At 44.8% G+C, this 16,708-nt stretch overlaps 1 protein-coding gene and 1 long non-coding RNA gene across 2 annotated transcripts in view; one reads left to right on the top strand and one right to left on the bottom strand.

The window, feature by feature from the left end:
* LOC116092448 overlaps window positions 1–7,381 on the top strand; it is a 31,295-nt gene extending 23,914 nt beyond the window's left edge. Inside the window, exon 3 of the long non-coding RNA XR_004119268.1 lies at window positions 7,279–7,381. This is a non-coding gene — a long non-coding RNA (uncharacterized LOC116092448). The remainder of the gene's footprint in view (window positions 1–7,278) is intronic.
* Window positions 7,382–12,722: 5,341 nt separating this feature from the next.
* Window positions 12,723–15,720, bottom strand: Defb128 (defensin beta 128). Its single transcript, XM_031373704.1, has 2 exons — window positions 15,620–15,720; window positions 12,723–13,295 (listed from the first exon to the last, which is right to left on the bottom strand). Exons 1-2 carry the CDS (start codon window positions 15,666–15,668, stop codon window positions 13,051–13,053), a joined length of 294 nt encoding a protein of 97 aa, XP_031229564.1. The 5' UTR covers window positions 15,669–15,720; the 3' UTR covers window positions 12,723–13,050.
* Window positions 15,721–16,708: the final 988 nt, after the last annotated feature.

The raw sequence follows: 16,708 nt of genomic DNA, 5'->3' as shown, positions 1-16,708 counted from the left end.
AGAAATCCACCTGCCTCTGCCTCCCAAGTGCTGGGATTAAAGGCATGCGCCACCACTGCCCAGCCAGATACTTTCTAATACATGCCTTTGGATCATAGTTTTAAAAGTCTTGCTAAACCCAAGGTTACAGAGATTTATATTTCCAGAAGAAAACTTATAGAAAGAAATTTATAGAGTTTTTGATTCTTTGATGAAACCTAGGTTCAGCTCCTTCATTAAATATTTGGGTGGCTGAGAGTCAGTTTTAGAAAGTGGGCTTCAAAAAACTCTTAATGGTGATCTTTTAAAATTTTTATATGTATGGATAATCTGCTCGCACTTGTGTATGTGTACTGAATTTGTGCCTGGCTTCCACATCTTTCAGAAGGAAGTGTCAGAGCCACTGAAAGTGGAGCTGCAGAAGGGTGAGAGCTTCCATACAGTGTTAGGAATTAAACTGAGGTCGCCTTCAATAACACTGTGTGGTTAATGGCTAATCCAGCTCTCCAAGCCCTACAGGTGCTTTTTTGTAGTTCTGCTGACACATGCCTGTAATCCCAGAGTTTGGATGGCTGAGACAGAAAAATCCCGAGTTTGAGGCAGGCCCAGCCTACATAGTGAGATCCTATCTCAAACATAGAAAATAGCATCTTTAATTTATTTATTTTTTTAAAAAAATCACTTCTGCAGGAGGCCTTCAATTAGCCAGGCCCAGTTAGTACGAGCACCCTTGTGTGCTGGAGAGGTATCCAGGCTCCTGTTGCATCCTGGGTCAGGTTTGGAAGAATGTGGATATTGGGATTTTGTATTGGGAAAGCAGTGGGATGCTTTAAGCACTGAGTGGGTTATCCTAGTGGAGCCATGGAGGACAGTGGTTCTAAGGGGGATTTGAACTGTGGGGGGCCTGACTCAAGAGGTTGCAGAGGAGAATGATTTTAGTATGTTGCCTAGAGATCATTCTTGTGATATTTTTAATAAAGAATGTGGCTGCTTTTTGCCCTTGTCTGAAGAGTCTACCTGAGGCTAAAGTTCTGAGATTTAGAGTCAAGGATAGAAGAAACGCATTACGGAACCTCCCTCAGAGACTAAGGAAAGTTGCTGAGGCCAGGCATGTGTCATGGATGTCCCTGTGTGGAGGCCAGAGAGGCCATTGTGTAAAGATGTGAGGGTGAAGCCTAGATTACCTTTGAGAACCCAAGATGTTGTAGATTCCAGGCAGTGGTCTATCCACTAAGGAAAGCTGCTAACAGGGAGTGGAACCGGCCCAAGAGGAAGAAGTCTGTTGCAGTCAAGCATTTTGATATTAGACATGGAGCTGTAGAGTTTGGAGTTTGTCCAGATGGTCTTGCTTGGTCTAATATTTCTTCACCATTCTCCCTTCCTTACATTTTGGAACAGTAGTGTATATCCTGTGCCCTTATATGTTGGAAGTATATGATCTGTTTTCTTTTAATTTTGATTTTTTTTATAGGAGATTACAGTTAAGAGAGTTCAAAATAGAGTCTTTGGACTTGGAACTTTTAAACAATTTTGAGACTCTTACAGACTATGGGTACTTTTGAAGTTGGCCTGAATGCATTTCTGCTTTATGGTGTGGCTACACACCTACGGGGGTCAGGGAGTGGAATATGGTGGCTTAGATAGAAATGACCATAAATTTATGTCTTTGAACGCTTGGCCCTTAGAGAGTAGCCGTGGCCTTGTTGTGTCATTTTGGGGGCGGGCTTTGAGAGCTCCTCTGCTCAAGCTAAGCCCAGTGTGGCACACAGTCTCATTCTTCTGCCTGCAGATCAAGATGTAGAACTCTCAGCTCCTTCTCCAGCACCATGCCTGCCTGCATGCTCCCCACCATGATGATTATTGAATAGAATTCTGAACCTCTAAGCCAGCCACCAATAAATGTTTCCTTTATAAAAGTGGGGTGGTTGTGGTGTCTCTCACAGCAATGAAGCCCTAGCAAAGACGTTCATGAAAACTTTGCTTGAAGAGTAAATTAAATTTTCTATGTGCACATAAACAAAAGGACCTGTCATTTCTAGGAGTAGAATTCTGCACGCACTCACGGTGCTCCTTTTCCAGTATTTTAAACGGGAAAATATATAAAATTATTTATACAAAAAAACCTAAAACCTGTTTCCTGAAATGTATCAAAAACATAAATAAATACCCAAAGAGAAGCAATGGCACATTTAAAAGGGAATACACAAATCAGTGTGTGCATCTCTTTCAACATTGCCAAAACACACATCCAGGGCTCCTACTGATGATTTTCAAAATCTTTCCACATTTCAGAGGTCCTACAAATGATAGAATCTGACTCTAGACTTGTCTTACATATTGCCTTGTTAAATGTGGATACTTAATGGGGCTGGAGTTTTTTTGTGTGTAGGGGGATTGGGGGTGTTTTGAGACAAGGTTTCTCTGTATAGCTCTGGCTGTCCTGGAACTCGTTCTGTAGACCAAGCTGGCCTTGAACTCAAAAATCCATCTGCCTCTGCCTCTTAAGTGCTGGGATTAAAGGCGTGCACCACCACTTCCCCAGCAGGGGCTGGAGATTTTCTGGGACCAGAAAAAAAAGAGGCTCAGCATGTAAGAGCACTTGCTACACAGACATGAAGACCTGAACCGAACCCTCAGATCCAATGGTCAAATGAGAGAAATAACTCCCCAAAACTTGTGCTCTGACTTCCTCCCATGAGTCATGGTACCCACAGCATATTATACATACATGCATTGCATACATGCAATGATGATTATAATAAAGTGGGAGAGATGGTTCAGCAGTTAAAAATCCTTACTGCTATTGCAGAAGATCTGGGTTTGGGTCCCAGAAAACACACATGTTGGCTCCTTTGACACCTTCTTCTGACTTCTGCAACAAGCTCCTGCAATCATGTGGTGCACATACATATACTCAAGCTCACATACACATGCACACACACACACATACACACATATTAAGCATTAAATAAACATAACCATAACCATTTTAAATAAACTTTAATTTTGAAAAGACTAAGTTCCCAGATTATCAACAAAGTGGTCACTTGCTCAATTAATAGACAGTAGCTTTGATTCTTCTCTGTGAAAAAAAATGTGGTAAAGAAAAGAATCACATGCATATATAGATACATATGGCAACACACAGAATTTATATGCAGAAAAGCACAATATGTGTAAAGATCCAGCAGACACAGTGCTTCAGGAGAACAGACGGACACATGGACAGTGTGTACACTGAAACATGGACAGTGTGTACACTGTAGTGAGCTGAGCCCTCTGCTAACACAGGGGACTGTGAAAACCTCGGTTGTAACTCGCCAGCCATGAGAAAGTCATAGAAACGCTTCCTACAACTCTTCCCTGTAAGTCATCCTGTGCTTTAACAGAGCTCACACCTCCGAGCCTTCCTACTTCCCCAAAGGCATGGCTAGTGCAGGCATCTGGGTGGTGCTTTCTCAATCAGAGCTGCTGGCCAATAGACTGAGATCATGGTTGACACGGTAGCCTTTCTTCTTCTGTTCTACTGGCTGAGTCCAGGCTCCTCCTAAGGTGACAGTAAAGATCTGCATTCAGAGACATACTGCCTGAGAGTCTTGGACTCCATAGAACCTACCGCTTACTGACAGGAGCCATGAAGTCCCTATTGTCTGCTCTTGTGATCATTATATTCCTGGCCCATTTGGTCACAGGTAAATGCAAACTCTTGGGGAGAAAGAAACATTAGTCAGCCTAGAACAGGATTTTCTACATGAGTCCCCGATGTCAAGTGAGCTGTGGAGTGAGGACTGGGAGGGAGCTGAGCTTCTTCAAGGCTCTCCAAGTGTAGTCTTCTCTGTAATCAGAGCTTGGGGAAGGGAATGGAAACTAGGATGATTCCCAACAGAAGCAGAGGAGCTGTGGCATCTAGAGTCCCCCTGTCCTATCACTTGGGCCAGTCCTATTGACTTCACTTTGAGGGCCATGAGGATGTCTCAGTGATATTCCATCCCTGTGCCTCTCCGGTGTTGTAGCCCTGGTTCCTCCTTATAGAACTGGAATGGTAGATGAGGGGAGACATACCTGATGTGTGGGTATGGGGAACCTCTAGGAGACTGTACAGGACAGCTCTGTCTACACAGGCACTCTCCTTTCTTCAGGTTGGTTGGTTGGTTTTGAGTCAGGCTCCTGCTCTGCAGACCAGGCAAATCTTGAGCTTGTGATCTTCCTGCCTCTACTTCTGAAATTCTGGGGTGACAGGTGCACACCACCACACTGCCAGTTGTGTTTCACTTCATTAATTAACTTATGTATTCTGAGACAAGGCCCATTCTGTGACCTAATCTAGCCTCAAGCTCACCATCTGCCTACCTCTGCTTCCTGGGTTGCTGAGCTTTGAGGCACGTGGCACCACCGTGGCTTTTATTTTATTTCATTTTTACAAAGCTGGGGATCACACTTGTTAGGCTTCTGGCCCTGGGCTACACCTGCAGCCTTTCTTCACTCTTGACTGGCATGCAACTATACATATTTTGTAGAGTATAACATGTTTGTATCCAATTCATGATGAAATGGATAGAATAAAGAGTAGTTAGATTCACCATAGACATTCATATCCTTTGTAGTGGGAACACTCAAAATCCTCTTCTCACTGTATTAATGCACACAGCACGTTGTTCTGAAGAATAGTTCTCCTACTGAATAACTGCATACAGTCTGCCTGTCTGTGACTCTATAGTTTATAGCCGCAAAACCTGAACAAAAACCAACAAGTGTTTTAGAAATAAAGAAACTTGGCAACCCTTTATCTCTACTAACAATTCTAAACATTATGACCAGCTGATACACATCTGTAACCTGCTTCCTATCCTTTGTTCTTGATTAGTGTGTAGTAACTGTACAGAATAATTTGGCTTTCTGGATTCCCAGATTATCACCAGAATGGTAGACTGTTCAACCAGTAGACAACAGCATAGAGTTTTCTCTGAAAAAAAAAAATGCAAAGAACCAGATGATGTATGTAAGTAGACCCAGCTGTAGGGACTGCATGTGCAGAAGAGAACAACATATGGTAAAGAGTCACAGAAGAGGGGGAGACCTGGATTTAGGGATCTCTCTATCTCTATGAGTTTCAGAAGTACTATCTATCAGCCCAAGGCTGATGTTTTCTCCACATCAATCGGCATGTTTGTATTTTTAATTTTCCTATGTCATTTTCTTACATTATTAGTCTGTCATGTTTTATAGATATCCACTTGGAGAGCCTCTTCTTGCGCTATGATGGTGGTTGGTAGTGTGTGTAGAGCATTGTAAATCACACCACACAGTCTGGTGTGTGTGTCACTGGGAGCTTCCCCGATCCTCTAGGCTCAGAGTGGGAGTTCTATTGCTCTCCACGGGGTCCTCTCTCTGACATCACCTGGCATGTCTGTTGCTAACGGTAACAGATTGTGAGATTCGCATGGTTAACCTTCCTGCTTCAGGTTTCCTACAAGTGTTATAAGACATTTTCTATCTATATTATTTAAATATCTTACAAAATGTTTGTTGCCTCTAAGACTTAAGAGACAAAATTTTCATTTTGCAGGACATTCCTCTAGTCCTCAGAGGAAGCTGGGCAGCTGATAAGATCTATGGACAGTGATTGGTTCAATAGAGCAGGGAGCTGCTCCAGCCACTGACTGTCTACCACACACATCCATCCATGGGACCTCTTGTCTCAATCTCTGGCTATTTTTCTTCATTTGCTGGCTGCTTTGCTGCTCCATTCTCTGATCTTAAGGTTCCTAAACTTTGCCTTCTTTTTATTGTCTTATTCCAAACTTATTGCCAAGTTCTTGATATTGACCTCAGGAAAGAGTTAAGGTACAAAAAGGGAAATAGGGACTAGCCTGAGAATCTCTTTCCAATCTTTATACATTTCAACACATGGTGTGGTAGTCCACAGTTATACATGATGTGGACATACACACAGGTATCCCTGAGAGGAGTCTCCCTAATAAACAGATTCCTCACCACCAGTTGAGAGGGTCACTCCTATAATCTCAGTACTCAGGAGACTGAGGCAGGCTAGCCTGAGCTACATAGTGAAATGTCTCAAAACAACAATAACAAAAATTATAGAATGCACTTACAACTCAATACACATAGAGATATATACAGAAAGAGATAGGTATAAAATTCAGTCTATAAATATGCAAGAAATGTTTATGCACTTTAGACGATTTATTTTCTATTTTATGTTTGAGTGTTTGCTTGTATGCATCTGGACTACCAGGGTGCAGTACCCATAGTGGCCAGAAGGTGGGTGTTAGATTCCCTGGAACTGGATGGAGTTAGACAGCTGTGACCTGCCATGTGGTTATGGGAACCCTGGTTAGCCATCTCTCCAGATCCTAAGTGTCTGCTTCTATTTTTTTTTAAAGATTTATTTATTTATTATATGTAAGTACACTGTAGCTGTCTTCAGACAGAGGGAGTCAGATCTCATTAACAGATGGTTGTGAGCCACCATGTGGTGGCTGGGATTGGAACTCAGAACCTTTGGAAGAACAGTCAGTGCTCTTAAGCGCTGAGCCATCTCTCTAGCCCCAAGTGTCTGCTTCTAACAAGGCAATATGTAAAGTCTAGAGACAGATTCTATCATTTGTAGGACCTCCGAAATGTGGAAAGACTTTGAAAAATCTCACCCATCATCAGCAAGATGTGTGTTTTGGCAACAGTGAGAGAGATGCCCATAGTGATTTGTGTATCCCCTTTTAAAATGTACCATCGCTTCTCTTTGGGTATTTATTTATGTTTTTGTTACATTTTGGGAAGTAGGTTTCAGAGTTTTTTCATATAGATAGATAGATAGATATAGATATATGTATATGTATATATACATATATATATAATTTCATATATTTTCCTATTTAAAATACTGGAAAATGAGCGCTGTGAGTGCGTGCAGAATTTTACCCCTAGGAATGACAGGTCCTTCTGTATATGTGCACATAAAAAATCTATTTTACCCTTCAGAGAAAGTTTACATGATTAAGAAACATAGAACAGCAATTGACAAGCGCCTAGGAGAAACTGTGCTCAGAAGGCAGACGCTGTTGTTCCTGATTTTTTGAGACAGGGTCTCTCTCTATACAGTCTGTGCTGTCCTGGAACTTCCGTAGTCCAGACTAGTCTGGAACTCACAGAGCTCTGTCTGTCTCTGCCTTTGCCTCTGAGGACTGGGCTTAAAGGCACTAGCCACTGAGCCATGCTTGAGCATGGTTTTATCTATGTCTGCTCAGTACCCTGCTTGATGGCTTCCTTTCCTCCCTCCAGGTAACTGGTATGTGAGAAAGTGTGCAAACACATTGGGCAACTGCAGGAAGACCTGCCGAAGAGGAGAGCAGCAAACGGAACCTGCAACGGGCAAATGTCCCACAGGAAAACTGTGCTGTATTCTGGACTTCAAAATTTCTGGTCAATGTGGGAGCTCTTCAGGAGGAAACCAAGATGCAGCAGGCGGGGATGCAAAGTCCCCAGCTACTGCTGCAGGCAGCACTCCCGCACAGGGCGGCACTCCCGCACAGGGCGGCACCGCACAGGGCAGCACTCCTGCACCCTGAACGCTGCTGCCTCTTGTCTCTTGACCTAATATCCCTGGTTGATTAAAGCAAAGAGGCCTAAGCCAGTGTTGGTTTCCTCTCTAAATCTCTTTCCCACGATACCTTCTTTCAGCTAGGTTTGCCAAGGAATCCTGCCTCCTCCTCGCTGTGGCAGTTCCAGGTTGGGGATCCAAATTAGAGAGGTGGAGCATAAGAGGAGTTAATCTCCAAGCCCCCACCCCACCTCCCACCCCACCCCACCCCCCGCTGGGGACTGAGAAGTAGAAGCCTCACATCTCACTTCGTAAGCAGCACGTGCAGACCTGCAGTATGTCCCTGACCCGGAGTGTTAAGCTTTAATGTACAGGAAGCTTGGTGAGGGACGATTCCTGTCCCAGGGTGCAACAGGAGCGGCCCAGGGTGTACGCTCCAGCAGGCAAAGGCACTAGGGACTGGCTAATTGAAGGCCTCCTAAGGAAGTGCTTCTCCTTATTTTCCATCTCTTCTTTGTTTGAGATAGGATCTCACTATGTAGACCAAACCTGTCTGAAACATAGGATTTCTCTGTCTCAGTCCTCCATACGCTGGGATGACAGGCCCGTGTCTCCAGACTGAACCACCTATATATTTATGAAGTGAGTGGAACTACAAAAAAAGTGCCTGCAGGGCCTGGAGAGGCAGTTCGGCATTGCTGTTGCTGAGAGCCAGTGTTCAGTTCCCAGCAGCCACATGGCAGCGCCCAGGCTTCTGCCACTCCACTTCGAGTGACTCTGACTCTGTCCTCAGGCCTTTGTGGGAACCAGGCACTAATGTGGTACACATACATGAAAGCAAGCCAAACATGCATACATATATATAAAAAAAAAAAATTTTTTAAAGAATTACCTGACGAATTCTTTGAAGAGTTCTTCCATATGTTTGACTTCTTACACTGATCCAGGTCCTGGTACAATAGCCTCACTTAACAGAAGAACAAACAATTTCTAAGCATTAGGGACCTGAGACTGTGGCGTTATCTAATCATTTTCTGTCCCTTGGGAATCCTGAATCTTAGCTTTCAGCTTAGGTAGAAAGAGATATCAAGGACTTTGGCGTGATCTGAAGGCTGAACCAGATACTCACCCTGAGTAACAGGGTTTCCTAAGTGCTCTGTGTCACTGGCAGGGTGCACACCCGGGAGCATCCCAGTGGGGGGCGGGGGTAGGGCTCCTTCCTCAGCACCAGCTGGATAAAGGGCAGGAGGTGTGGTCACCTGGTAATCTTTCTGTTACTTGAGGATGACGGGATGGAACTGAGCATGTTCCACCCTTGTTATACTAACATACTTCTAACTTTAAAAGGGGGGGCGGGGCAGGAAAAGCACTTGCTGCGGAAGCATGAGCTCCATGCCCCAGGTTCCATAAAAAGAGCTAGCATGGGGCATAGGCACGCTTGTAAGGCTCCCAGCATTGTGGGGAGCAGAAGCAGAAGGATTGCTTGGGCTTTGGGTTCAGTGAGAGAACCTAACTCCAAGGAAAAAGATGTAAATGACAGACTTGGTGTCCTCTAGCCTCCATATAGGCACTGTGACCACACACACACACACACACACACACACACACACACACACACAAGATTAGTGTATGCTCTGACCTCCTAAGAAACCAAAGGTTTACTGTAGATGCCTAACAGTCGGCACAGTAGTCATCTCCAATATCCATGAGTCTGTGAATGCTGTTAGTGTACAGTCGTTTTCCTTCACTTGATCCTGGTCCAGTTACTAATAGGTCCAGATGCGTTGTATCCTCTCTAATAAGCCTCCCACAGTTTGCTCTGAACTCCTTTCACACATAAGGACCCTTCTCCTACAATGTTAGCCAGAGTTGCTCTTTTGAAACACAAATCTAACCACTGATCTCACTCTGGTGTCTCTTCCAGCCCCGCCCCCTCACCCACTGTGTTCACCACAGCCACAGCTCCTGTGGTTCTCCTCCTAGTCCTCCCCACAGAGCAGCGCGAGTTCTAACGTGCACCTCCCCTTGGGATTGATTTGAACTCACGGGTTTGCTACAGGCTTCATCTCTTTCCACTTGTCCCTGCCTGGGGAAAGGTCCTTGTAATTCTTGTTAGCACCTGATAGCCGCCACACTGTAGGTCGCTGCCACTTCTGAGGCTCCATTACTGTAATTAATCTGCAAGTTTATACCATCCTATTTTACTCTATATCTGCTCATGACATTTGTTTAATAATGGGAACCATTTTTTTTCTTCTTGTCATCCCCTAACTAGAATTTGTACTAATTTATTTTCTAATTTTAAAAATTATGTGTGCACAGGTCATGTGCAGATATCAGAAGAGTCCAGAAAAAGGTGCCTTGGAGCTGCCTGATGTGGGTGCTGGGAACTGAACTCTGGCCTTTTGCAAGAGAAATCCGCACTTGAATGGCTCAGCCATCTCTCCCACCCTTAAAGATTCCACCCTTAAGTTATTTTTATAACTTATTTTTATTTTTAATTGTGTGCCTGTGTGTGTGTGTGAGTGAGTATGTGTGTCCACGGGAGACAGAAGAGGGAGTCAGAGTTCCTGGGACTGGAGTTACAAGTAGTTGTGAACCATCCAACCCAGGTGCTGGGAACCAAATTCAAGTCTTCTGGATGAGCTGTGTATCGTTCAGGATTCTCTAGAGCAACGGAACTGACAGAATGAATCTATCTATCAAAGGGATATTTATTGATGTGGACCTAGCAATGGTTATCTCCCGGTGGGAAATTCAAGAATCTAATATTTGTTCAGTCCATGAGGCTGGATGTCTCAGCTGTTCTTTAGTCTGTGTTGGAATCCCAAGGAAGGGCTGCCTCAGCAGCAAATGAGATGAACTTGCAAGCGAGAGGGAGGGCAAGCAGGCAAGAAGCAAAAGCTTCCGTGTCCTTTTATGTGGGCTGCCACCAGAAGGTGTGACCCAGATCTCCTGTGGCTCCTGCAACCTCGAATGATGGAAATTAAGTATGGGTCTCCCCACCTTAAATAACCCAGTCAAGAAAAATCCCTCACAGGTGTGCCTGACTGCCTGGGTTCTCACTGATGCAGGTGTTGCCCAGCTGTCTGGGTCTCGCTGATGCAGGTGTAGTCAGGTTGACAACCAAGATGAGTCATCACATGCAATATGTCGTCTCAGCCTCTGAACCATCTCTTCAGACCCATGGATTCTGCATTAAGTCTTCCCGACGAAGAAAATTGCAGTTCTTGATTGTCACAAGGATCGTGGGTGTTACTGAAATCTTACTTTCACTTATTGTAGATCTTCCCATGGGAAAGAAACTTCTGTGGCCTTCTAAAGACATGTCAGTACATGCATCACAACTGGTAGGACACATGTCCTCCTCTACTGGTGGCTGTCTGTGTGGACAGAACTCATAAACTCACACGACAGGGTGGGCAATGGAAACAGGCCCCTTCAGAGAGAAGTGCAGTACAAGGGAAAGAAAGCATGTGAGTTTTGAAGATCATACATGACTAGGGTCAGTTCTCTGTCACATCAGATGTTCACTTTTAGACTAGGGGCCAGTGATGTTCCATCTCTGGATGTGTCTTTTTGAACATGAAGACTCTTTGCTCCCACGGAAGGCACTTTGAGAGTTACAGGAGTGGTGTATTAAGTAGACTGCAGGGACTCAGTGACAGCAAGTCGCTCATTCCTGGATGAGGGTTAACAAGAACTTTCCTGAGAGCCCTGCCTGTTGGACCATGGCTGTCCTGCGTGGGTACGTGTGGTGATAAACCATGTTTTACTTGGACAGGCAATGCATTACCATGCAGAAGAGTGTGAGAGGTGAGGATCATGGGCTCTCTTTGAACAGCCAGGTGCTCTTATAAGGCTCTTGGGGGCACTTGATGTGCTTGCTTCTTAGTAATTAAGTGGATCACTGCCTCAAAAAATACCTTAGGCCTGGGATCACTTCGACTGTAGGTAGCAACTCTAAGCTAAGGACTAACACAGCCTCCTCTCTTCTTGCCTTGCATCTCACCCTTCCTCATACCATGCTTGAACTTAAGCAGCAAATTGCCTTTGCTGCTGTGGTAAAAAGTCCTGAAGAAACTAGCAATAGAAAGGACAAACTTCAGCACAATAAAGGCTATATTTAACAATTCTATAACCAACATTATGGGGTAGGGAGTGAGAGCATTACTCCTAAAACCTAAAGGCCGTTGCAGGTGCCTATCTCCACTCCTACTCAATACAGGGTTTGCTATCTTAACCAAAGCAATAAGACAAGAAAAAGAAGTAATAAATGCAAGTGACAGGGTTGGGGGTGGGATGCTGGAGCCTAAGCTCATCTGATTAGATGGAATTCTTCAGGTTGTTCTGGAGATTGCCCCATCCCCTAACCTGCACACACACACACACACACATACACACACACCACCCGTGACCTCCTCGGTCTTCCCATACCTAGTGCACCACTTCAGTCTTAGTTGATCTGGGTTCTTTCTGCACGATAACTGTACAACATGAGAGATGCTGGGATCTCCCTGTGCATGGACACTACAGGAGGTTTTGCAGTGACAGAAAACACCGAGTACTGTGTCCAAACGGGAGATCCTTCTGCCTCAGCACCACAGGCCTGTGTGTGTCTAAAATCTGTGTCAACTAGATATTCTAATTGCTAGTAAAAGAGAAGATGGGATGCACATGAAAAATAATCCAGATTGCATTGCTTCCTAAGCTTCTCCATAGCTGTCATCCCTTCTCATCAAAACTCTGTGTGTGGGGGGAGGGCTATGTGTGTGTAAGTGTGTGTGTCTCTGTATGTGTGCCTGTGTGTGGCTATGTGTAAGTGTGTGTGCCTCTGTATGTGTGCCTGTGTGTTGCTATGTGTGTGTCTCTTTGTGTGTGTATGTGTATGTGTCTGTGTGTGTGTCTCTGTGTGTGTGTCTGTGTGCGTGTGTCTCTGTGTGTGTGTTCTTAGTTTCTTAGAGACATAAGAAGTTTCACTGAAGAGTGTGGGGTGAGCATGAGAGGTACACAAATGAGGTACTTGCTGCCAAGCCTTACGATCCAAGTTCCCTCCCTGGAACTCAAAAAGTGGAAAGAGAGAACTAACTCCCTCAAGCTGTCCCCTGACCTCCACACACATGCCACCACAACACATGCATGTCCTGAGGCATACACAAGTATGCACATACAAGTACACACACGTAAATGTCTACAGTTATTTTTAAATTTTTTTATATGAAGAGAAATACTTGAAATCTGTGAAATACCATCTTGGCTGGAATGTGGAGAGACTTGCTGCCACCTCCTCCAGTGTTCATTTAACCTCTATGCCCCTATTTCACAGGTAAAACACAACTCGGCAGCTAGTCACTCACATTTATAACACAGAGACAAGGAGTGGATACAGGCAAAATGTCGAACTTTATTGTGTGCAGAATCAAGTTCACAGAAGGAAAAAGATAGGACAGAAGCAGCCTACTAGATTCCACGGGGCTTCAGGGGACCACGGCCTTCGTGAACAAGTGGTTCCTTCAGACACTGATGGTATAGTACGTGACAGTGGGCAGGAGCAGATAGTCTTGAACTTTTGGGTTCTTTTTGGCTTTGACTGGCTCCTCCTCAACGACTGTGTGCTTTTTGGCCCTTTTGTTCTCCAGCTCATTAACACAACAGTATTTCCCGTGCAGGCATCCCATCTCAGATATCTCTATTAATTTGCATTTCTTCCTGCAGTAGCCTGCTACGTTGCTAAAACATCTTTTGGGCTGTGCACCATCTGAACATAGGAAACAACATTGAGTAGGGTTACTCCGAGGGAAAGCAGAGGATACAGCTGAGTTCACACTCACAGGGAGGGACAGCAGACACCACCCTCCATCAGCATCAACTCCACCTCAAAAAGAAACCTTATGCTGATACAGGGAAACTCAGAACACCCAAATTAAGGACATTCAAGGGTCTTGACCGATGGCTAAGCAACTAATAGTCCTTGTTGCTCTTGCAAAGGATCCAGGTTTGGTTCCTAGCACCCACATGGTGGTTCACAGCTGTCTGTAATGTTGCAAGAGGCCCTACCTACATCAGGCAAAGCCCACCCTGCTTCATGCTCTGAAGTCAGCACACCCTCAGCTTTGTGCCCCCAGAGAGCACTAATGCATTACCATCAGTATACTTCAGAGTTAAATCAGCTTTTCAAAGAACAGCAGGATGGCCTTGCAGATAAAAAACAGCTGCCCAGAAAGCCTGGCTGCCTGTGTTCAATCTCTAGAACCCACGGAAGGTGGAAGGAGGAAGAAGTCCACAGCGTTGTCCTCTCACCTCCACTGGCACACCAAGACACACATGCAACCACAAATATACTTCACACATATACAATAATAGACGAAGCTTAATGTTTTCCATGGGTTCAGGGGACCAAACTCAGATTCTGATTCTTGCACAGCAAATACTCTTACTTGCTGAGCTGTCTTCTTAGCATTTTTTTTTTTAATTTAAAAGAAAATCCCCTAGGTCAGGAGAGATATCTCAGGAGATTCAAATCCCCTGTGCTCGCATAAAAGACAGGTATGGCCATGCCTATAGCCCCAGCCTGATGGATGGGGACAAGGTAAAAACAAGAGGGCTGTGAGGCCTTAGCTGCCAGCCTAGGTCTAGGTTCAGTAAGAGACCCAGTCTCAAGGGAGTGAGGCAGAGAATGATAGAGCAGGACCCCCAACATCCTCTTCTGGACTCAGAGCAGGTGGGTAGATAGTCACAACACACACACACCCACACACACAAACACAGCATCACAGACACACACAGACTCTCTCTCTCTCACACACACACAGCATCACAAACTCTCTCACATACACACAACACCACAGACACACACAGACTTTCTCTCTCTTTCTCTCTCTCTCTCTCTCTCTCTCTCTCTCTCTCTCTCTCTCTCTCTCTCTCTCTCTCTCTCTCTCTCTCTCTCTCTCTCTCTCTCTCTCTCTCTCTCTCACACACACACACACACACACACACACACACACAAACACAGCATCACAGACACACACAGACTCTCACACACACACAAACACACAGCATCACAGACTCTCACACACCCACAGCATTACAAACTCTCTCTCACATACATACAACATCATACACACACACAACATCACAGACTCTCTTTTTCTCTTACACACACACACACACACACACACACACACACACACACACACCCCTCTTGTGTTTCACACTGTAGGCTTCAGGTATCACCCTTGCCAAGACCTCATGAACCACAGTTGCTCCTGAAAACTTCTTTTCCCCACCTCAGACAAATTCTCCAGAACCTGACTGCCCTCTCTCTCACCTTCTTCTTCAACTCAGACCAATGTCTTGCCTAGTGAGCAAACACAATTTGTTGCCTACCTTCCCCTCTGGAGATCCCTACCATCGTCCCCTGTTCAGAGGTACGTACTACGGTCCCAAAACTCCCTGTCTACATCTTAATTTCCCTTGCTACATAAAACCAGTTAATCCTCCTGAATAAATGTGAATAACAAAGATGTTCCCCCCCCCATTCCAAACTTTATGTTGAGGCAGCACCCTTGAAGATGAGAGAGGTGTGCTTTGAGGGGTGTGAAAACACAATATGGCTCCTTGCAAGCAAGGCAGAAGGGAATCCTTGATTTCAGATCTCTATCCACCAACGTGAGGCTTCACATCTTTGCATCTAAGCTAAACATGTGACACTCACATGCCAGAGGAGAAAAAAATAAGGTTCAAAAGTAGCTAATTAGCTACTTAATGATGAAGAACGACTTTGGCTGTGTGCTGCTCATGTTGCTGAGGTAGCCTGAGCTAAAAATGACTGAGTAGAAGTGGGGATGACCACAGTTATCAGGTACAAACTGCTCAGCATCATAAAGATGAGTCAAGACGATGGGCCGATCGATCGGTACCTTCACCAAGGGTGCTTCTGACCTCATTGCTAGCTCGCTTCCAAGGCACCCAAGAGGACGGTCACTACTGATGGTATCGGCCAGCTGTCAGCAATCTTAAACATCCCACCCGTGATTACCAGCACTAGTGTCTCCTACTTCGCGGTACACTTGGACAAGTTACCTGCAAGTGCCACAAACAGCAAAATCATGAGAACCTGAAGCAGCTTCATGTTTACAGGTCCTCCAGAGACAGCAGGAGACCCTGAGGTGTGCCTCTCACTGCTCAGAGCACCGCCAGCATTCCAAGTTTGGGTTTTTTAACTCACATGGACAGACAGGGAGTCTACGTCCAACCCCACCTACATCCCCAAGTTTGAAATCCACAGTCACATAGTGTTCCAATGTCTCCCACCTACTCCCTTTTTTTTCAGGATGTGAATCCCTGTTATGCTTTCTCTGCCTGACTGCCAGCCCACTTGGGTCAGATTTGGTTGACTAAACTCCCTGGTTTGGATGGGCCATCCCTAGTCTATACCCCTCACTGCCTCTCACTCACAAAAACAACCCAAAATGACACACAGCACTAGATTAGAATACACAGAAGACCAAAGATGAGACATCCAACAAAACGATGTTTATTAACAAACTGGGTTGGCCACGTTCTCAGCTCAACACCCGCCTGACATCATGGAGGAGGGAAGTAGACTGTGCTGAGATCATTTGTATTTCTAGATTTTTTTTTCAGTCTAATGACATGATTACATCCTAAAAGTAATACTGAACCCCTATGTCTGTCCATCCCTAAGTCTGTCCATCCATCTGGCTGGTTCTTTCATGTCCCCGAGCTGCTGTCAAATTGCCATCTGAATTAGGTACAAAAAGCACAAGACCTCCTCATTTTCAAAGTTGTTTGTGGCTAAGCAGCAGGTTTCTCTTGAGTAGGCTGGAGAAGATAACAAGATCTTGCTTTATAGATGTGGCCAGTTTTTTTTTTTTTAATCACCCGTCAACATATTTTTCTCCCACCAGCATTCACAGCCTTACAAATTGTTTTTAATACCTTACTTATAAATAGATTTTAAATGTGTTTCACTTCTGACAAAGGTTCTCTGAATTCTACTTAAGATGTTATCTTTCCAAACGGTTGGACATGATGAATCTGAAAGAAACAGGAGTACTAATTCTTACGCAGAGAGACTGAGAGAGAGAGCTGAGCTAAGACTCTTCTGTTGGTTTGTTTAGAAGCAGAGAACAGAGGACTGACAACTCA

The sequence above is a fragment of the Mastomys coucha genome, unplaced genomic scaffold, assembly GCF_008632895.1.
Source record: "Mastomys coucha isolate ucsf_1 unplaced genomic scaffold, UCSF_Mcou_1 pScaffold15, whole genome shotgun sequence".
In the NCBI taxonomy this organism is placed as follows: domain Eukaryota; kingdom Metazoa; phylum Chordata; class Mammalia; order Rodentia; family Muridae; genus Mastomys; species Mastomys coucha.
The sequence above is the reverse complement of the archived record's forward strand: the minus strand, read 5'-3'. Positions and strand labels throughout refer to the sequence as shown.